Genomic DNA, 23,233 nt, shown 5'->3' on the forward strand with positions numbered 1-23,233 from the left:
GCTGCTCAGTGACATCCTTGACCCTGGCACCAGGGAGGTAACATACCATCCTGGAATCACATCTGCGGCCGCAGAAACGCCTGTCTGTTCCCCTAACCATTGAATCCCCTATCTCTATTGCTCTCTTGACCTTTCTTCTCCCCCCACCCCCCACCCCCCTGTACAGCTGAGCCACCCATGGTGCTGTGGACTTGGGTCTGGCTGCACTCCCCATTGGAACCCTCTCCCTCAGCACCGGTTAGAGAGTGAGATGCACTCAGGGCCTCCTGCACTACCTGCCTGGTCCTCCTTGTCTGACTGGCGGTCACCCATTCCCTCTCTGCCTGCGCTCTCTTAAGCTGCGGGGTGACCACCTCCTGAAACGTGCTAGCCAAGTAGCTCTCAGCCTCACAGATGCACTGTAGTGATGCCAGCTGTTGCTTGAGCTCCTCCAGGTCTACCACACAGTATCTCAAGGTCTACAATAAGGTCGAAGGCCTTTTGAAAATCCAAATATATTACATCTACTACATTACCCTTGTCTACTCTTTCTGTTACTCCTTCAAATAATTCAGTAAGGTTGGTCAAGCATGATTTTCCCTTCTGAAATACTAGATGCATTTTAGAAATTGGGATGTCTAATGAATGGAGGAAATTCTAATCAGGTGCCTTTGCAAAATCTAACATTCATTGACGCCTCCTTTCCAACAGCTCTAGGGATATATTTCCCATTCTTGAATTGATTCCTGAGGCTACAAAGAAGGTGAAGTCTGTCCCTCAGTCAGGGAGAATTTCAGCATTATCCTTTTTACACATTCTTGATCTGATGGTTTTAACAGATTGAATAGAGGGTGGAGAATGATTGCAGTGCACTGCCCAAGGAGGTGATCAAGGCTAATTACATCAGTAATTTTATGAGGGAGTTGGACAGGCATTTGGTTAAAAAAAAATCAATTGAGGGATATCAATAGGGAATTGCATTCTGTTTTTAAACTTGGGGGTGGCCCAGTGGACCAAAATGGTCTTTTCTAATCCTGTACATTCCTATTTTCTTACATTTCTACACTATTAAATGTTGAATCTTTACAAAATTGTACAAACATTATCCATATATTGGTGAGCCAAACTGATACAATTTTATTGAGAGTAATTACCATATACATTGAACTGAAACATTTGATATACAGTCATGATGTTATGCCATAATCTCCCCATTGAATATTTTTCTTCCTCAAGTGTTCCTTCTGATTATCTGTCTTTATCCCTCAACTAAAGATTGGGATGCTTGCTGGGTATGGTCCTCTGGTATCTTGTTCAAGTAGTCATACTTTATGTGTGTTGATTGGTTGTTCAGTTGTTCAGCTGTGGGGAGAAAGCTATACCGAGTTAATCCAGCCACTTTCCTCAGGACACATACATTTCCAACAGAAGTTGCTGGATCGAATCAGGACTGAGAACCTTGGCAAGTTGTTGGATAACAATCAGGAGCAGAGAAGGGGGACTGGGACACTCAGTGGGCCTGGGAGGCAGGAAAGAGCAGGGGTTGGAACAATACAGCTATGAGAAGAGGCTGGGAGGGAGTGGAGGAGAGCTGTAGCACTTGGGGAATCCCCACAACAGAGCAGACTTGGAAGAGTGGGTAAAATGCTCAAGGTGATGGGTTACCAGGTTGGAGAGGGGGGTAAAATGGGACCTACTAAGAAGCAGTGTCTGGGCATGTTGGGTACAATGCCCAGGATGGAGAGAGAATGTGAGGATGGGAGAGAGAAATAGTGAACTATCATGGTGGCCGAAAGACAGTTGACACTTTTTTCTAGTGATCTAATTGATCCATTATGTCTCTTGGTTAGCATGATCAACTGGCAACTTTAGAAGCTTGCTACAAATACTAGAGTCATACAATGCTACTGAAAATAATATAATATTTCTAATATAGATAGATTTGACTGCTTACTGTCTAAATAACCCTAACTAAATAATTTTGATCGCTTACAAAATCCTTAGTTGTGGTTGCCTTGCAGTAGAAATACTGATAGCGTTAAGTTTTAATTAATGATGTTGGAAAAATTGCAATGAGAATTCTTTCTGTTCTGTTCTTCTTCCAGATATATTTGCAAATGTCATCTGCTTGGATGTAGATGCTGTGAAACAGCACATTAGAAAAGCTCTACCAGATAATTGGATTAAAAAGCTTGGTCATGTGACATGGGATATCACAAATACCCAGCACCCTCCAGTTCAGTGGCTCGCAGAATTTTGGGATTTTCTGAATAATAATTGTAAAACTCTAGATAAATTTGAAGGGTTGCCACTCATACCACTCAGCCCTCTAAAGGAGTGCATGAAGAGCCTCCAGCTAGCACATTTGTCCAAGAATATAACAACCATATTTCAAATGCAAAATGGTTCCATGTTACCAGATACAATCGCTAGTATAATTACAAGAGCTGGAGGTAGTATAGTTCAAAGCAGTGATGAATTTCTAAAGCATCAGCAATTAGCTGAGTATGTGTTTTTACCAAACCCAAATAATGTTTTAAAAGTGTTTTTGAATCTCGGTTGCGATCAAGTAGTAAAAGAGATAAGTTATATGTCAACTGAAGATAGAAGGTCATTGAGAAGTTTTCTTGCTGAATCATCAATATTTGATACTGATGAGATATACATGTTATTCAAGTTACCGATCTATCAACAAATGACTTCACTTAAGCCTACAAGTAAAGGGCTTATTGCAGCAGGTACACACGGAGCCCTGAGTAATGACGTTTACCCTGAGATCCCAGATGACATGCCTCTACCAGAAATTGTACTTAAGTGTGTTGACGAGAAGGATAGGAAACTCCTGTTGATGAAGGGCAAATTACTGACAGCAGCGGATGTTGCATTGCTTATGTTGAAGGGAGTAGAGACCCAAAAGTATGAGGCTGAACAAATCGAAAAGGTGATGCTCTGGATTCTAAAAAATAGTGAGATACTTTTTAAACAGAAACCAGAATTATTCAACAAGTGCAAAACACTTCGGTTCTTGACATCAAAGGACAGAGTTGTGCAGGCTTCTACCTTATTTGATCCAAACAACGTGGCCTTTCAGCATCTCTTTCAGTCAGAGTATCAGCACTTCTTCCCTCCTCCACTTTATTGTAAGGATGAGAAAATTTTGCAGACATTGCAAAAGCTGGGGCTAAAATCAAAAGAAGACAGTATTTCATCTGATGACCTTTTAAAGGTGGCACGGTTGATAGACAGACAACAAAGCCAAGATGGTGATATTGGCAATGTTTGTAATAAAGCAGAAGCTTTAATTAAAGTGTGCAACCAAACCTCCGTTTTGGCCAATTGTACTTGCCAAACCGTGGAAGAGTTATGTTCTTTACAGTGGGTGCCCTGTAACAGTCTCCCGAAAGCGTCGACAGAACACAAAAAAATAAATATTGATTTTAATAAACCTGAAAATGTAAGAGATTCAAGGTATGCCAACATTATTGGGCTAGTGATGCCACTTACTGACAAGTTTACTGAGAAAGCAAGCAAAATCTTGGGACTGCTGAACTTACCACCAGCTGAGAAGGTGGTTGAAAATTTTTTATTCAGAATTGACCAGGTGTGTACCAATAGTAACTCACGCTACAACTTCCTGACTGATTTGCAAAATATCTATGAGTATATGCAGAAGAATCTCGGTCAGTTTAAGGCTCTCTTACTGGTCGTAGAGCTGCCGTGGGTATGGAATGGGGCTGGGTTTTCACATCCTCAGAATATTGTTTTCTTCTACCCTGACGATTTAGATCTCAGCTGTTACGTAAAGAGAGTCCCACAGGAAATATCCCAGTACAGAGAATTACTGACTGAGTGTGGAGTCAAAACAGGTTACAGCAATGGTGAAATTATTCAAATACTTTATCACATAAAAGATAATACAGTTAAATTGAATTCTGGTTATGGTAGCCCAAGTGAATTGAAGACCATCATTTCCATACTTGATTGGATGCGTAGAAATAATCTTTCATCTAATGATGACCTTCCAGTCCCTGTATGGAAAGGCACCCAAGGTGGATTCTGCTTGAAACCACGTTCCAAGGCTGTTTCGTGTGATTTAGATAAGGGAACACTGGAGGATATTAACAAAAATGAAGAAAACTTTCATGTTGTTCATAAAGAAATAAGCCTTGCAATAATCGAGTGGCTGAATGTGCCTGCCTTAAGCAGCAAAGTTCTGCATCCTGAATTAATTGGAATTGAGCAGTATGGACAAGCTGAACCCCTTATACTGAGAATTAAGAACATTCTGAAAGAATATGATCAAGAACATGATCTCTTCAAAGAGCTGCTTCAAAATGCTGAAGATGCTGGTTCAACAGTTTGTAGTTTCCTAGTGGACATGAGACAAAACAAAGATCCACCTGAAAGTCTTATTGATCCTGGCATGGCCTCATGCCATGGACCGGCACTTTGGTCATACAACAATGAGTGTTTCACTGATGAAGATTTTCACAATATAACAAGAATCGGGACAGGTTCCAAGGAAAACCAAATTGATAAGATTGGTAAATTTGGACTTGGGTTTAATTCTGTTTATCACATAACTGATGTCCCATCCATCCTCAGTGGAAAATACTTACTTATTTTTGATCCGAATGTTACTCATCTTAAGAAACATATCCATTCGGTAACCAACCCTGGAATAAAGCTTAATCTTTATGAGCATAGACGGTTAATTCAAAGATTCCCTGGACAGTTTAACCCTTACAATGGAATATTTGGATGTAATTTTAAAATTGCCACTGGTGAAAATTTCTATTATGAAGGGACCCTCATTAAGTTACCCTTCAGGACACCAGAGGAGGCTACAATATCAGGGATTTCCAATAAGTATTATAACCAGAAACACATCATGTCTTTGGTGGATAGTTTCAGGCAAACTTCAAAAGATCTTGTCATATTCCTAAAGAATGTGAAAAAAGTTTCACTGAAATTTATCAGTGAGCATTCAGCTCATGAAAACCAGATAATCTCTGTATTCAAAATGGAAAGACAAATACTGAATATAATTGAGATGGCAGATAATTTCCCAATTAAAAAAATGCAAGAAAATGCTGTGAACATATTGGAAAGCACAAATAAATTCTCTAGAAAAATCAGAAGTTTGAGCATCTCAACTATCATACAGTTCACAGAAGAAACCATAGATAATCCCAATCATATAAAATATTGGTTGGTTCATTCATGTTTTGGTATGGCAAAAGCCTTGCAAATTGCTTGCAGTAAAACAACAAATGCTTATTTTGCACCTCCTCTTGGAAGTGTGGCCATACCACTCAAAAAGAAGAAAGAAACTGGACATTGGATGCCAAACATGGAAGCTCATGTGGGACAAGTGTTTTGTTTTCTGCCTCTTTCTCTTCAATGTGGTCTTCCCGTTCATATTAACGGATCTTTTGCTGTCACCTCAAATAGGAAGAATCTTTGGAGCTCTGGGCCAAAGGGAGATTGGAATCAAGCCCTTTTGGAAGATGCAGTTTCTGCAGCTTACATCACATCTATTTCACTCATGCAGCAAATGTCACAGAAGGGAGAATTTGAAAATTATGACTACTACACGTTTTGGCCTAATGTGAAAAAAGTAGATAACCAGTTTAGAGTTATTGTGGAAAATTTCTACAAAGCAGTTGCACATGGAATCAATGGTGTTACAGTCAAAGCATTCAGCAATGGAAAAGACTGGTGCCCCATAAACCAAGCTCGTTTTTTGGATTCATCAATTCTTAAAAACAAAAAAGTTGGAGTGTCTGCTGTTACAGAATTTTCCAAATATCTTTCAAAGCCCTTTATTTCAGTTCACTTACCAGAGTGGGTTAAGCAAGGGTTCATTGCCAGTGAATGTGGGCATTTCATTGAGCAAAACACATATAATTGGGAATTGTTTTACAATGAAATTGTATTTCAGAACTTATATGTTATAAGTCCCAAGACTAGGAATGATTTTATTATTTATGCAATTGATATGAGGGATTCATCTATTGATGAAATGTTGAGGATGAAACCATGCATTCCAGCTAGTGGGAAGGAAGAGCTCCAGTATATCAAAAATCTTGTACATCCAGAAGGCAAGATAGCTTGTCTTTATGATGAAGAAGATGGACGGTTCCCCGTAGGGACTTCTGAGGATTTTCTCCACCCTGAGAGATTGTTAAGGATAGAAATGCTGGGGATGGTAAAAGACAGAATAGCTTTCCCTGAGTTAATTGAAAGAGCAGAGACAGTTAAACAAATATGGGGCCTTGACAGGAACAAAGCATATCAAAGAGTTCGTCATATCTTGGATTTGCTCAAAGACCAAAATCAACTCAACAATGATGACCAGCAAAATTTACAGAGTATCCCATTCCTTCCTGCTCTTCTTCCACATAGTCAGGAAAAAAAAGGTCCTGTAGATACTGTGATTTTGATGAAGGCAAAAGAGTTGTACAGTTGCAGGTGGCAAGCACTAGTGAATATGACAGAAATGGTTTTAGACAAAGAGCTGTTAAAAGGGACCAAGCTGTCTACAGAAGCAATTTACCTTCTAGGTTTGAACAGACAACCACCCATTGAAACAGTGTTGGAACAACTGAAACACACATACAAGTGTAATAATCTAGCAACTAGTGATCTGAAAAGAATAACTAAAGAATGTTACATCTACTTGACCAAACAGTTAAAGGGAGATCCAGAATCAAAAAAGGAAATCTACAACGCTGCTCAAGAATTCCCCTTTGTTTTAGTTCATGGAGAGTTTGTGCCTGTCAAACTGGTTGCTCGTAAAGTTTCATTTGATGCTGCTCCATACCTTTATGAACTTCCCAAAGAATATGTAGAATGTGAGGAACTGTGGAAGTGCCTAGAGATTAAGGAATATTTTAGACTGCAAGATTATGCCTCCGTTCTCAAAAGAATGTCAGAAAAATACCATGGATCAAGACTGTCCGATAGTGACCTTGCTGTGTGCCTTAGAATTGTAACTACTGGATTCATTGAGGCATCAGAACAAGAAGACATCAATTCTTATGAATTGCAGAGTGTTCTCCTACCCGATCAATGCTGTGTCCTTCACTCTGCTCAATCATTACAATACAATGATACACCATGGCTTGTTGTAGGAGATGATGTAAATCTCTGCCATAATCAGATAGCTAGAGAAACAGCAATCCGCTTTCATGTTCAAACAACAAAGCACAGGGCCATGAAAAATCTACAAGTCAAAGATTTGTCCATATGGGCACAGGAATTTGGCCAGCAGGAAAAACTGACAGTGCGTTTAAAAAATATCATCAAAGCTTATCCATCCAAGAAAGATATACTAAAGGAATTGATTCAGAATGCCGATGATGCCGAAGCCTCAGAAATCCATTTTATTTGGGATCCCAGAAAACATGGCAACACAAAGACCTTTGGCGAGGAATGGAATACACTTCAAGGACCTGCACTATGCGTTTACAATAACAAGAAGTTCACAGACAAAGACATTGAAGGTATACAACAACTTGGAGAAGGGGGAAAGCGCAACAGTCCAGAGAAAACTGGAAAATATGGACTTGGTTTCAATTCAGTGTATCACCTGACAGACTGTCCCTCTTTTATGTCAGGTGACAGTATGTTGTGTATCTTTGACCCTCATTTGGCTGTGCTTGCCACAGCAAAGCCACATTCCCCAGGTGGTATGTTTATAGTCAACCAGAAGTTTAAAAACACATTTGAGGATGTTTATACTACCTTTCTCCCATCCTTCTTCAATCTTGAGCTGGGTACCATGTTCCGGTTGCCATTGAGAACAGCAGAAATGGCAGAAAAATCAGATATCTCAAAGCAGGCAGTCACAAAGGACGTAATTCTAGAATTGCTCGAGGTGTTGAAAGAAGATTCTGATAGTCTCCTTTTGTTTTTGAACAATATTAAGAAAATTAGTTTTCATAAAATGGACAAAAAAACAAATGAACTGCAGGAAATATTTACTGCAGAAGTAAAAATGTCTAATGAAAGCACCAGGGAACAGGAACATCTGAAGCATTATATCCGAAAGTGTTCAAGTTCCACAACTGTGGTATCCAAAATGGAATCCTATGAAGTTATATATGAAATGGAGATTCGATCTTCTATCAAACATCCAACCAAATGGATTTTGGCAAATAAGGTTGGTGTTGCTGATGCAGAAGTAACTGAGTCAGTGCAGAACTTTTGTTCTAACTTGGGTCAAACACTTTTGCCCCGGAGTTCTGTTGCTGCTTGTATTAACTGCAACAGTTTTCAAGGTAAAGCCTTTTGCTTCCTGCCTTTGCCCATAGAAACTGGTCTCCCTGTGCACATCAATGGAAACTTTGCTGTTGACTTTGCCAGGCGAGACCTTTGGAAACAGGATGGACAAAGCGGAAAGATGAAATGGAACAACTTTTTAAAATTACACCTGATTGCACCTTTATATGCAGATTTACTTGATTACATTCGGATAAGTTTATCTGGCAGCAGAGCTGGTCCTCTAAAATGTAACAGTATGGAATTATGCAGAAACAGTGTTGAACCCTGTTATCTATGGTTCTTCCCTCATGTTTCTGAAGAAGTTCCTCAGGAATGGCAATTAATGATAAATCAAGTTTACCGAAGCATATATCAGAGGAGTCTTTGTCTGATCCCTATAGTCAGACATGAAAGTAATCAATTTCATAATGAGAAGAAGATCATTAATATTACTTGGTCCAGTTTGACTAAAGAAAAGAGAGATGAAGTTCCTCACTTTGTAACTGTTCACATAACCGGAAAACTAATTGAAATTTTAGAAGACATTGGTATGAATTTAGTCCTACAGTCTGACTACATGACCAAAGTTTTGAAAAGTTTAGAAAGAGCTTGTATGGATGTCTTTGTTTTAAACCCAGGTACAGTTAGAAAGTTTCTTCAGATCCATCCACTGAACAACTCAGATCTAACAAAGAGTAACTGTCCTTTACTACTCAGTGAATCCCTGATTAAAGATGGGACCAGATGCATAACACTTCTGGACTACTGTGTCTCCGATGTCAAGGAAGGAAATTATAATGGTATAAGTCATTTACCTCTATTGGTCACACAAGATAATATGTTGGGAAAATTTCAACGTGCCTCTCCAAAATATATTTCCAAATTTCATGATTTATTTCCAGAGTCCCAGGCGTGCTTTGCGAACTATGATATCAATAAGAAATATAAAGATCTCTTGATGGCAGCTGGTTTTTTAGAAGACTTCACAGTTTCAAGGGCTGAGCAATTCATCCGAATCAAACTTGGTTATAGATTTCAGATTAACTCCACTGACCCACACCTATGGCTGAACTGGACTGAAAATGAACAGGTCATAGAATGGCTGAAGAAATTGTGGAAGTATTTTGAGAGCCAGATGAGGTGCAGTGATGATGATAAGGAGAACATATTTGATAAGCTCAAGTTATTATTCTCAGACCTTGCAATCTTACCTGTATTATGTCCAAGTTATAATGACCAGCGCCTGCTTGCACCTCTGGGATCATTAAGTAGTGTTATCTGTGAAATGACCCAAACTAGTGTAGCACAAATTCTGCTAAAGCTTGGGTTTGCTAAAATTGCTGCAGATTATTTTTCCTTGAAGGTAATGTTTAATTGCATTAGACCTCATTCACTAAAGACTGATGACAAAACTTCCATTCTAGAACATCTGCGTCTGACAAAATTAAGATGGAATAATTTAAATGAGTGGGAAATTGAAACCATTTTGAGATTCCTTAATTCTGGATTGGAAACAAGTGATGATAAAGATAAGTATCAGGAACAGCTGAAATCCCTCCCACTTTTTGAAACAATGGAAGATCACTTTGAAAGTATTGAAATGTACAATTTGATTTACATTCTAACTACTCAATTCAGCGACACATTTCCACATTTGTATAAATTGGACAGCTCGTGTATGTTTTTGAAAAAAACAAGGATAAACACTGAGGTGTCAGAAGATTTGGAGATTCAAGTTATTGATGATATGCAGTTCTTAATGGATTACATCCTACCTAACATTGAACAAATATTTAATGATCAAAAACTGGATGTCACACGCCTGATGTATAATATAATCTGTTATTACAACACAGCCTATGAAGCGAAGAAAGAACAAATTGTGTTTAGTCTTGCAAATGTAAGACTGATCGAAGATAAGAATGGAATATTTCAAAAGGTTTCTTATTTCTATGAAAACAGTGAACGCTTATTTAAAATTTTGATTCCTACAGAAAGATTTGTTCCTGAGAACTTTTTTAAAGATGTGGGATGCTCCCTTGATGATTCCAATTTGAACAAATTACTGAAGGATCTGGGAATTAAATGCTCCGTATCTCCAGATGATTTTATTGCTTTTGCATCACAAGTTTCGGAAGAAGTGAAATTGAATACTCCTTTGAAAGTACTAATTGAAAAAAGTGATGCTTTAGTCACATATTTGTGTAATGTAGATGAGGAAAACCTTCAGAAGAGTTTTTATGAAAATGTGGCAAATATTAAATTTGTGTATCCACAAAAAGTTCGGGAGAGTTTACGTAGCTTGCATTCTCCTTATGCAGAAGGGAGGGATTTTGTTGCTTTGAAGGATTCATTGGTGAAGCAACGGGATGAAGACGAAGAACTGGTTTGGACCTCCATGCCTATACTGCCATCTAAATGTAGCCAATCAAGAAATAATATAAGTAGATTGAAAGCTGCCGGTGCTATTTGTATTCCTCCAGAAGCTGTAGTCATAGCAAACCTTAGGAAAATTTGCTTAGCTTCCTGCAAAAATCACAGTGCCTTAAAAACAAGATCAAAAGTGCTTCAGACTGCATACGGTTTTCTTCAAACGCATTCATTTGATGTCCAGTCCCTGACAGATCTTCCAATTGTTCTTGTAGAAGAGGACACTAAGCTAGTAAAAATCAACCAGGTGGTGTTCTCTTTACAAAATTACCATGAGTTTCGTCCTTATTTATATCGGCTGCCCCCACTGCTAGCTCCATACCGTGAGTTTTTCCAGAAATTGGATGTTGCTCTGGAGCCTTCAGCCTCCCACCTCGTCCAGATACTTAGGTCTCTTTATGAAGATTCCAGCAAAATGAATAGTTTAAATCCAAACCAAATGACAACTGTGAAACGAACCCTATATCACCTGTTTACGCTTCTGGAATCAAAGGTAGAGGAACGAGAACTTGAAAACCTAAAGCCATTGTATCTCCCAGCAAATGATGGCATTCTGTATGTATCAGACACATTATGTTTTAACGACAGGATTACTACAGGTTCTAGAAGAGATGCCAATGTTTTAAAAGGAATGTTTAATTTTCTTGTAGATCTGGGCGAATGCCACCTAAGTTCTGATCCTTACAAGCAGATAAGTCTTTTACAGTTTCTACCTGAAGAAATTCGCCCCAAGATGCTTTCACAATTAACAGAGGAAATTCTCAATGAATCAGTTCTACGGTTATGTCCATTTGGAGATAATTGCACATTCAGAGATGATTTCCACAAGCTTCTTGTGTCCTCTAGTTTTAGAGATGGGTTAGTGAGCTTGTTAAAGGGTCAGTGCAGTGGAGAGTTGTCTGTGAGTGACATTGTGCATGGTTGTGAAAATGTTTTTTCCAAAATGCAAATTATTTGCTGTGAGAAGCTGGAAACAATCCTTTGCTTGGGGTTAAAACAGCTGAGTAATACCAGCATAGAAAAACAAGTCTACACCAAGATGAGCAACCTAGGTAGTGGTGTGGTTTACCTGGAGCACAGAAATAATGTACCATTCAGCATGAGAACTGTCATAATACATTCTTTGGCGACAGAGATTAATTTACTCTTGAAGAATGCCTTAAACAAAGATTCGCTATTAATCCTGGTGTTGATGCTCAGCTGTGAAAATCCACAAGACATCTACAAAGTGTTGGAAGATAAAGGCATCCACACTAGTAACTTAAAAATCCAGTCTTCCCTGGACCTGCCTGATGCTGGAGAACCTATTCCTGAAGAACTGATTCACACACTGGAAATGGATATTATGCATAATTTCAGAGTTGGTGAATATGTGGGTTATAAAGGCCCCTCTTCCAGTGACTATGTGTATGCCATTTTTATTGAGCGATTAAGCACAGATATGTTTATCAAAGATATCAGGATGCAAAAATATAAAATAAAGATAGGTCCAGACTTGTTCATTGTGGTTAACAACCTTGATCTCTATAAATTCACTCAACAAAAAGTACCTGAGGAAGTGTGCCAGAATCTTGTTGTATTGGATATACCAAAGGGCAAAGAACAAACATCCAGCCAGAAATATGAATCTTTTGACAACATTAAGAAAGAAATTCATGAATACCTGAAAGAAATAAGAAATCTCCCGAAGGATGAGAGGCAGAAGGCAATTCGTCGCCTGTACCTGAAGTGGCATCCGGACAAAAATCCAAACAACATTGAAGTGACAACGAAGCTGTGTCATTTTATTCAAGAAAAAGTAAAGCAGCTAGACATAATCCAAGCTGAGAACGGGAGCAGCTCATCAAATTACAAAAGCTCCTTTTCTAGTAATGAGGAACATTTTTCCTCATTTTTTAACCAATGGAATAGTGAGGCATCAAGGCATAAGCAGAGCCAATCACAGCAGAAAAAAAGTCAGTCTGCCAATGATTTCTGGTCGTTCCCGAAGAAAAATCAGTCCAATCCGGAAGAGGCTCAAAGATGGTTTAGACAAGCAAAATGTGATCTTAAAGCAGCGTCCAATGACCTGGGGTGCACTGGTCTAGGGTGCACTGCCACCGAATGGCTTTATTTTAAAATCCATCAAGCTGTGGAAAAAGCTTTAATTGCTGCAGAGTACATGAAAAGTGGAAAATGTGTTAGTGACTATAGCATTACTTTCCTTGCTAGCCAAGTATCAAGATACAGCACAAAACTGTCAAACCTGGAGAGCATGGTGAGCAAACTGAAAGAGCATGGGGTAGACAGCAAGAAAACCCAGTACCCCAGCTACCATTCACAGCCCCATGTCCCAAACGACCATTTCACCACAGGACACGAACAAGAGGTTCTGACTTTAGCACAAACAGTGTTGGACAATATTGAAGAATACATCATGAGTAACTCATAGGGAAAATCATTCTGTTTAATGATCAATACTGTTTGTGTAATTAAAAATCAATACCTGACTTCAGCCTAGAAACTTTGTTTGAGCACAGAAATTGCAGGATACACCAAACTTCTTTTAATGTGGTTAAGTACATCAAATCTGTTACTTACAAATACTGATATCCTATGACCTGTACTTTAACATCGTACACACAAGTTTTTTGACAGAGGTGCCTGCCATTCAAACAATTTACTGGAATAGAAATACTGACAAATGGTTAATGATTTCACTGTAATTAACTTAAGTCAGTTTCTCTTTTGTACGTACCTGTTAAATAAACGTTTCTGTTCAGTGAATATAAACAATTTAAAACCATTTTCTACCTGCATTTATCACATTTTATTTGTAAATTCCTGTTTACAAAATAAATCAATAACTTCCATGAATACTTTCTTTTATCTGAACAAAACATTTTAAGTTGTGTGGCTCAAATTGTATAATTGTGCTGTGGATAATATAACACAGTTCTATTATTGCCACACTTTCAAATTAAAGTACATTAAAGCAATGCTCCCACATCAATCTAAATGTTGAGTTTTCCATAGCAGTTAAAAGTGTAGCATGCCAGAAATTATACAATGGAAAACTGCTAATATTTCTCTGAAATTTGGACAAGTGAATGCATTGTAGGGGCAAATATGTTACTCACTTTACAGAAACTATATTGTTTAATTAGATACTCGGGCACATCTGTCTCTATTTTCACTGTCGGTTTTAATATAAAATACAGTATTTAACAGCATTTGATTCAAGTGTTGTGGTGACCTTTGTTAAACTCTTAAAGGTGTACTGCATTCAATATAAAATAAATCTCTCTAGCCACAATCTGTGCGGTGTTAGCTGAGCTCAGCCATTAGGGGCACAATTGGCGTCAGTAGTCCTGAGCTAGGGAGGGCAAAACCAGCCAACCCAGACTGCTGTTCAATGATTGATGTGATGATGAGTCAAGACAAAATCAGGTTTGTGGTGATGCTCCCACAGTTAAACCATTTACCAATGTTCACGGTCTGGACTCAAATGAAAAATGGCTAATCGGGCAAGGTAATGGAGGGCTGTACCCAAAAGGAGCCAGGAGCCAGTGCCTTAAAGAGGGAGAACTTTGGTAAAACAAATTTCTCTATCTGAGTATTGTGAAATTATATTGTAGGTCCAGTATTTGTACAGTGAGACCTGCTGCTGTGGATCTCTCCTGGCAGGGAGTCATTCCAATGACATCAGCCACTCCATAAATAGAGCAAGTGATTTGACGCAGCATGAATTCACAAATCCTGCACATTTTTAAACTACCTGAGTATCGCAGAGGCTATGAAAATCTGTGATAACAAATTCCTTGGCTTTTCCATAGGAAGTCCCACAGATCGACATTTATTCCAGTCTGAATACCAATTGGGAGAGATCCGAAACTGGATTTAACCCCTATTTATTTGCCCATTAATAAATGATTTTATATAGCATTCATAAAACCTAATTTATTATCTTCATTACTTTTCACATTTATGCAACACAGTATAGCCAAAACATCACTGTTGGCAATGTATGTTTACCATGTTTGAGATACATTCCTCTGTCCACTATTTAATGCAGATATCAACCCCTTTTTCAATTGGGATCGTGCCTCTGCTAAGCTAGACAGAGGAATGTGATATGAGCCTGTTAAGTATTCAGTTGTGATCATCACAGCAGTAATTTCTAAGCTAATATGTTTAAAGCAAATACTAAGATTTAAAACTACAGTAAAAGATTTGGTGTAAGAATTTAAAAGGTTGAACATGTACTTAGAAATGTGCATAGGACTTCATATATTACATTAAAGTATGTTACATCAACAATTGCCCTTCTCTTATGAACATTACATCATGCTGTCCAGTTAGTACAAAACTGAACCAGAGCCGGAACTGGATCTCCACTAATGATGGATTGTGGAGTCTTGGGAACAGATCCTTTTCAAAACCATCACCTCCCCAAGTCTGAGGATGTAACTCACCATATTTCCCAGTTTCATGATAGTTTTTGATGATACCTAGGCTGCCCTCGGTTATTAGGTACTAAATAAAAAAGAGATTTGCACACATCTATTACAACTGATCCAAGATAGATTTCCTGTACATGTAGGCAGCTTGTTCTATATTGTGGCAGCCACACAAAAAGTCAGGATCGATCTCTGTATGAACAGGAGTCTCAAACCCTCATCACATTAAACTCTTAAAGTTGGGAATTGCTATTTACTAACTTACTACATATGAACAAACAAAAAACAACAGCAAAAGACCAAGTGGTCCATCCAGATATCGCTCTCCCCAGAGATGGTACTGTCTGCATGCACCATCAACCTACCCACTCAGTCACACAATTTTGCAAGAGAGGCAACAAATCAGAAACAAATCTTAGGCCAATTTAGGAAAAAAAAACACTGGGAAATTCTCTCCGACCCCCAAGCAAAATTCAGGAAACTGCAGCAACTGATATCACTAGTCATAGCTAGCCCCACTTACTTTCTATAAGTCCAGATGTCTTCTATTCGCAGGAACTGGCCCAGCTCCCCTTTGAAGGCCTGTGGTGAATCTGCACTCACTGCATGTTCAAGCAATGTATTGCAGAAGTCACTAATTTCCTGAAAAGAAGTGCTTCCTGTCATCTAACCTATGTTTTTTTATTTTGTACTGATACTTTCTAGTCCACCTCTCCCTATCTAGCTTAAATAACCTGTCCACCTGAACAGAGTCTATTGCCGTCATCATGTTAAGAACCTCAATCATATCCCCTCAAAGTCGATAAAGAATCAAAACTGTACTCTAGATGCAGTTGTACCAAGGCCTAATATAGGGTAAGTGTTGTATTTCTACTTTTAAATCTACCTGTCCTAGCTATAGACCCTAACATCCTGTTCATTTTCCCTACAGCCTCACAACACATGCACCTTAGTGCCATCGGCCATCTTAAGCATTGTACCCCCAATACATTCAACCAAATCATTGTACAGGTACACAATGTCACCATCCTAGCACACAATGACAATCCCACAGTGCTTCAAGGCAGTAACAAGTCATGTTATATATTACTATGGTTTGCAGCCTCTGGCCCATCCCCACTCTTACCTATAGTACCCCATGTCTAAACACACCTAATTCCCCAGTAGTTGAAGCAACTGAATCAAAGGGCTTGGGAAATACATCTGCACAAGTTTAGCCCTTTTGTTTGTAATGATATCAGAACCACACAACTCAATTACTTCCTTGTATTTCTCTCCTCGTCATCTATTGTCCTCACATTAATAACATAGAATAATTTATGTGAGGCTCTGCTCCCAGTGTGGACCTTTACAAGATGGGAACACAGGTGGCAGAATCGATCTTGTAGTGTTAACTGACCTATCTGTACAGCCATCTAGCAAGGCTCCGCAGTGAGAGCCGAGCCTCACAAAATGTATCCTTATGTGTAGCTAGATTTTTCAAAGTGTTGCTATATGCAGTGAAGCACGATGCTGGTGAGTCTGAGAGGACAGTGGCTAAGTTAGCTTTAAGGACTAGGTGTCACGATCTTACAGTCTTTTCACATCTGGATTGAGTCCAGCACAGGTAGATAGTGCACAAAGAGAGAAAATATCATTTAAAAGCACAGCTCAGTAGTTATTTTTGAGATTTAATTGATTCAGCGGAAGCAACTAATTTTGCTACCGGGTACGGTAGCATAGTGGTTATGTCACTGGACTAGTAATCCAGAGGCCCGGACTAATAATCGGGAGTCATGAGTTCAAATCCTGCCACGGCAGCTGGGGAATTTAAAATTTAATCAATAAAATAAAATCTGGAATTTAAAAATTAGTATCAGTAATAGTGGCCACAAAGCTACCGGATTGTCGTAAAAACCCATCTGGTTCACCAATGCCCTTTAGGGAAGGAAACCTGCCGTCCTTACCCGGTCTGGCCTATATGTGACTCCAGACCCACAGCAATGTGGTTGATTCTTAATTGCCCTCTGAAATGGCCTAGCAAGACACTCAGTTGTAAAATCTCGCTAAAAAAAAAGTCAAAATAAGAATAAAACCGGACGGACCACCCGGCGTCGGACCAATAGGCACCGGACACGACAAAGGCAAACCAAGCACAGTCGACCCTGCAAAGTCCTCCTCACTAACATCTGGGGACTTGTGCCAAAATTGGGAGAGCTGTTCCACAGACTAGTACAAGCAACAGCCTGACATAGCCATACTCACAGAATCATACCTTTCAGCCAATGTCCAAGACTCTTCCATCACCATCCCTGGGTATGTCCTGTCCCACCAGCAGGACAGATTGACCAGAGGTGGCGGTACAGTGATATACAGTCAGGAGGGAGTGGCCCTGGGAGTCCTCAACATTGACTCTGGACCCTATGAAATCTCATGGCATCAGGTCAAACATGGGCAAGGAAACCTCCTGCTGATTACCACCTGCCATCCTCCCTCAGCTGATGAATCAGTCCTCCTCCATGTTGAGCACCGCTTGGAGGAAGCACTGAGGGTAGCAAGGACACAGAATGTACTCTGGGTGGGGGATGTCAATGTCCATCACCAAGAGTGGCTCGGTAGCACCACTACTGACCAAGCTGGCCGAGTCCTCGAAGGACATAGCTGCCAGACTGGGCCTGCAGCAGGTGGTGAGCGAACCAACACGAGGGAAAAACCTACTTGACCTCATCCTCACCAATCTACCTGTCACGAGATGCATCTGTCCATAACAGTATTGGTAGGAGTGACCACCACACAGTCCTCGTGGAGACGAAGTCCCATCTTCGCACTGAGGACACCATCCAACGTGGCACTACCACCGTACTAAATGGGATAGATTCAGAACAGATCCAGCAGCTCAAAACTGGGCATCCATGAGACGCTGTGGGCCATCAGCAGCAGCATAATTGTATTCCAGCACAATCTGTAACCTCATGGCCCGGCATATTCCTCACTCTACCATTACCAACAGGCCAGGGGATCAATCCTGGTTCAATGAGGAGTGTAGGAGAGCATGCCAGGAGCAACACCAGGCGTTTGCAACCATCTTCAGCCAGAAGTGCCGAGTGGATGATCCATCTCGGCCTCCTCCCGATATCCCCACCATCACAGAAGCCAGTCTTCAGCCAATTCGATTCACTCCATGTGATATCAAGTAAAAGGCTGAGTGCACTGGATACAGCAAAGGCTATGGGCCCCGATAACATCCCGGCTGTAGTGCTGAAGACTTGTGCTCCAGAACTAGCCGCACCTCTAGCCAAACTGTTCCAGTACAGCTACAACACCGGCATCTACCCGACAATGTGGAAAATTGCCCAGGTATGTCCTGTCCACAAAAAGCAGGACAAATCCAATCCGGCCAATTACCGCCCCATCAGTCTACTCTCAATCATCAGCAAAGTGATGGAAGGTGTCGCCGACAGTGCTATCAAGCAGCACTTACTTACCAATAACCTGCTCACTGATGCTCAGTTTGGGTTCCGCCAGGTCTGCTCAGCTCCAGACCTCATTACAGCCTTGGTCCAAACATGGACAAAAGAGCTGAATTCCAGAGGTGAGGTGAGAGTGACTGCCCTTGACATCAAGGCAGCATTTGACCGAGTGTGGCACCAAGGAGCCCTAGTAAAATTGAAGTCAATGGGAATCAGGGGGAAAACTCTGCAGTGGCTGAAGTCATACCTAGCACAAAGGAAGATGGTAGTGGTTGCTGGAGGCCAATCATCTCAGCCCCAGGACATTTCTGTAGGAGTTCCTCAGGGCAGTGTCCTACGCCCAACCATCTTCAGCTGCTTCATCAATGACCTTCCCTCCATCATAAGGTCAGAAATGGGGATGTTCGCTGAAGATTGCAGTGTTCATTTCCATTTGCAACCCCTCAGATAATGAAGCAGTCCGTGCCCGCATGCAGCTAGACCTGGACAACATCCAGGCTTGGGCTGATAAGTGGCAAGTAACATTTGCGCCAGACAAGTGCCAGACAATGACCATCTCCAACAAGAGAGAGTCTAACCACCACCCCTTGACATTCAATGGCATTACCATTGCCGAATCCCCCACCGTCAACATCCTGGGGGTCACCATTGACCAGAAACTTAACTGGACCAACCATATAAATACTGTGGCTACAAGAGCAGGTCAGAGGTTGGGTATTCTGCAGCGAGTGACTCACCTCCTGACTCACCAAAGCCTTCCCACCATCTACAAGGCACAAGTCAGGAGTGCGATGGAATACTCTCCACCTGCCTGGATGAGTGCAGCTCCAACAACACTCAAGGAGCTCGACACCATCCAGGACAAAGCAGCCCGCTTGATTGGCACCCCATCCAGCACCCTAAACATTTACTCCCTTCACCACTGGCGCACGGTGGCTGCAGTATGTACCATCCACAGGATGCACTGCAGCAACTCGCCAAGGCTTCTTCGACAGGACCTCCCAAACCCACGACCTCTACCACCTAGAAGGACATGGGCAGCAGGCACATGGGAACAACACCACCTGCACGTTCCCCTCCAAGTCACACACCATCCCGACTTGGAAATATATCGCCGTTCCTTCATCGTCGCTGGGTCAAAATCCTGGAACTCCCTTCCTAACAGCACTGTGGGAGAACCGTCACCACACGGACTGCAGCGGTTCAAGAAGGCAGCTCACGATCACCTTCTCAAGGGCAATTAGGGATGGGCAATAAATGCTGGCCTCGCCAGCGATGCCCACATCCCATGAATGAATAAAAAAAACTAATTTTGAGTCACTGGAACAGGAGTAGACCATTCAGCCCCTCAAGCCTGTTCCGCCATTCAATGAGATCATGGATGATCTGTGACCTAACTCCATATACCCGCCTTACCCCATATCCCTTAATATCTTTGGTTAACAAAAATGTATCACTCTCAGATTTAAAATGAACAATTGAGCTAGCATCAACTGCCATTTGCAGAAGAGAGTTCCAAACTTCTACCACCCTCTGCATGTAGAAGTTTTTCCTAACTTCACTCCTGAAAGTCCTGGCTCTAATTTTTAGGCTGTGTCATCTAGTCCTAGACTCCCCAACCAGCGGAAATAGTTTCTCTTTATCTACACTATCAGTTCCCCTTAATATCTTGAAAACTTCAATCAAATCAACCTCTAATCTTCTAAATTCCAAGGAATACAACCCTAGTTTGTGTAATCGCTAGTAATTTAACCCTTGGAGTCCAGGTATCATTCTAGTAAATCTACGCTGCACTCCCTCCAAGGCCAATATATCCTTCCTAAGGTGCGGTGCCCAGAGCTGAACACAGTACTCCAGGTGTGGTCTGACCAGGGCTTTGTATAGATTTTATAAATGATTCAGAGATATATCAGGAAACAAAGGCAGTAATTTGATGGGAACACTAGATAGTTTCCTACCTGGAATGTTACCAAGTTACAATGGGGAAGATTTTCTCCGATCACGATTTCTAGCAAAGGTGCAGTGGGTGAGGCTCCAGCTCAGGGTGCACTGGGTGTATATCCCAACTCATGGTGCACTGGGTGTATATTCAAATCAAGGTACACTGGGTGTATATCCCAACACAAGGTGCACTGGGTGTATATCTCAACTCAAGATGAACTGGGTGTATATCCAACTCAAGGTACACTGGGTGTATATCCAACTCAAGGTGCACTGGGTGTATATCCAACTCAAGGTACACTGGGTGTATACCTCAACTCAAGGTGCACTGGGTGTATATCCCAATACAAGGTACACTGGGTGTATATCCCAATACAAGGTGCACTGGGTGTATAGCCAACACAAGGTGCATTGGGTGTATATTCAACTCAAGGTGCACTGGGTGTATATCCAACACAAGGTGCACTGGGTGTATATCTCAACTCAAGGTGCACTGGGTGTATATCTCAACTCAAGATGAACTGGGTGTATATCCAACTCAAGGTACACTGGGTGTATATCCAACTCAAGGTGCACTGGGTGTATATCCAACTCAAGGTACACTCGGTGTATTTCCCAACACAAGGTGCACTGGGTGTATATCTCAACTCAAGGTACACTGGGTGTATACCTCAACTCAAGGTGCACTGGGTGTATATCCCAATACAAGGTACACTGGGTGTATATCCCAATACAAGGTGCACTGGGTGTATATCCAACACAAGGTGCATTGGGTGTATATTCAACTCAAGGTACACTGGGTGTATACCTCAACTCAAGATGAACTGGGTGTATATCCAACTCAAGGTACACTGGGTGTATATCCAACTCAAGGTGCACTGGGTGTATATCCAACTCAAGGTACACTGGGTGTATACCTCAACTCAAGGTGCACTGGGTGTATATCCCAATACAAGGTACACTGGGTGTATATCCCAATACAAGGTGCACTGGGTGTATATCCAACACAAGGTGCATTGGGTGTATATTCAACTCAAGGTGCACTGGGTGTATATCCAACACAAGGTGCACTGGGTGTATATCTCAACTCAAGGTGCACTGGGTGTATATCTCAACTCGAGATGAACTGGGTGTATATCCAACTCAAGGTACACTGGGTGTATATCCAACTCAAGGTGCACTGGGTGTATATCCAACTCAAGGTACACTCGGTGTATTTCCCAACACAAGGTGCACTGGGTGTATATCTCAACTCAAGGTACACTGGGTGTATACCTCAACTCAAGGTGCACTGGGTGTATATCCCAATACAAGGTACACTGGGTGTATATCCCAATACAAGGTGCACTGGGTGTATATCCAACACAAGGTGCATTGGGTGTATATTCAACTCAAGGTACACTGGGTGTATACCTCAACTCAAGGTGCACTGGGTGTATATCCAACTCAAGGTACACTGGGTGTATATCCAATTCAAGGTGCACTGGGTGTATATCCAACTCAAGGTACACTGGGTGTATACCTCAACTCAAGGTGCACTGGGTGTATATCCCAATACAAGGTACACTGGGTGTATATCCCAATACAAGGTGCACTGGGTGTATATCCAACACAAGGTGCATTGGGTGTATATTCAACTCAAGGTGCACTGGGTGTATATCCAACACAAGGTGCACTGGGTGTATATCTCAACTCAAGGTGCACTGGGTGTATATCTCAACTCAAGATGAACTGGGTGTATATCCAACTCAAGGTACACTGGGTGTATATCCAACTCAAGGTGCACTGGGTGTATATCCAACTCAAGGTGCACTGGGTGTATATCCAACTCAAGGTACACTCGGTGTATTTCCCAACACAAGGTGCACTGGGTGTATATCTCAACTCAAGGTACACTGGGTGTATACCTCAACTCAAGGTGCACTGGGTGTATATCCCAATACAAGGTACACTGGGTGTATATCCCAATACAAGGTGCACTGGGTGTATATCCAACACAAGGTGCATTGGGTGTATATTCAACTCAAGGTACACTGGGTGTATACCTCAACTCAAGGTGCACTGGGTGTATATCCAACTCAAGGTACACTGGGTGTATATCCCAATACAAGGTGCACTGGGTGTATATCCAACACAAGGTGCATTGGGTGTATATCCAACTCAAGGTACACTGGGTGCATATCCAACTCAAGGTGCACTGGGTGTATAGCCCAACACAAGGTGCACTGGGTGTATATCCAACTCAAGGTACACTGGGTGTATAGCCCAACACAAGGTGCACTGGGTGTATATCCAACTCAAGGTACACTGGGTGTATATTTGTAGAGATTTTACTCTCAGTTGCCGGTAATTGACGTGACTCCAACTTGGTAAAAAGGTGCCTTATTGAACTTCACAAAAGAACCAACACACTCAGTGTTGGGGCAGTGATTCACAACACAGAGCAAGAGATCATATCTGCACTGGGTAGAGTTGTGTCCGTCTCAGGAGCCTTGAAGAAAGCGCTTTCCACCCGCCCCCCCCCACCCCCTCCCCGGGGTTCCTTCGTCGAATGATTATCTCTCACGTCTTCTGCCCCGCCTGGGGTGACCTTTTGGAATCCTTGTCCTCAGTCCTGCTCTGCCCTGGAGCTACTTCTATTGATCTGGATCGTTCATCAGAATGTTGAATAGCTGTTTGGCTGGTCTTTAACCTCACCAGTCGTTACTCCTGCCAAGTCTCTACAAT

At 41.3% G+C, this 23,233-nt stretch overlaps 1 protein-coding gene across 1 annotated transcript in view; it reads left to right on the plus strand.

The window, feature by feature from the left end:
* Positions 1-13,894, plus strand: part of sacs2 (sacsin molecular chaperone 2) — a 103,997-nt gene extending 90,103 nt beyond the window's left edge. Inside the window, exon 9 of the mRNA XM_067974229.1 lies at positions 2,085-13,894. Coding sequence (XP_067830330.1) covers positions 2,085-13,108 — 11,024 coding nt within the window. The 3' untranslated portion in view covers positions 13,109-13,894. The remainder of the gene's footprint in view (positions 1-2,084) is intronic.
* The last annotated feature ends 9,339 nt before the right edge of the window (positions 13,895-23,233 follow it).

Source organism: Heptranchias perlo, chromosome 40, assembly GCF_035084215.1.
Source record: "Heptranchias perlo isolate sHepPer1 chromosome 40, sHepPer1.hap1, whole genome shotgun sequence".
NCBI lineage: Eukaryota > Metazoa > Chordata > Chondrichthyes > Hexanchiformes > Hexanchidae > Heptranchias > Heptranchias perlo.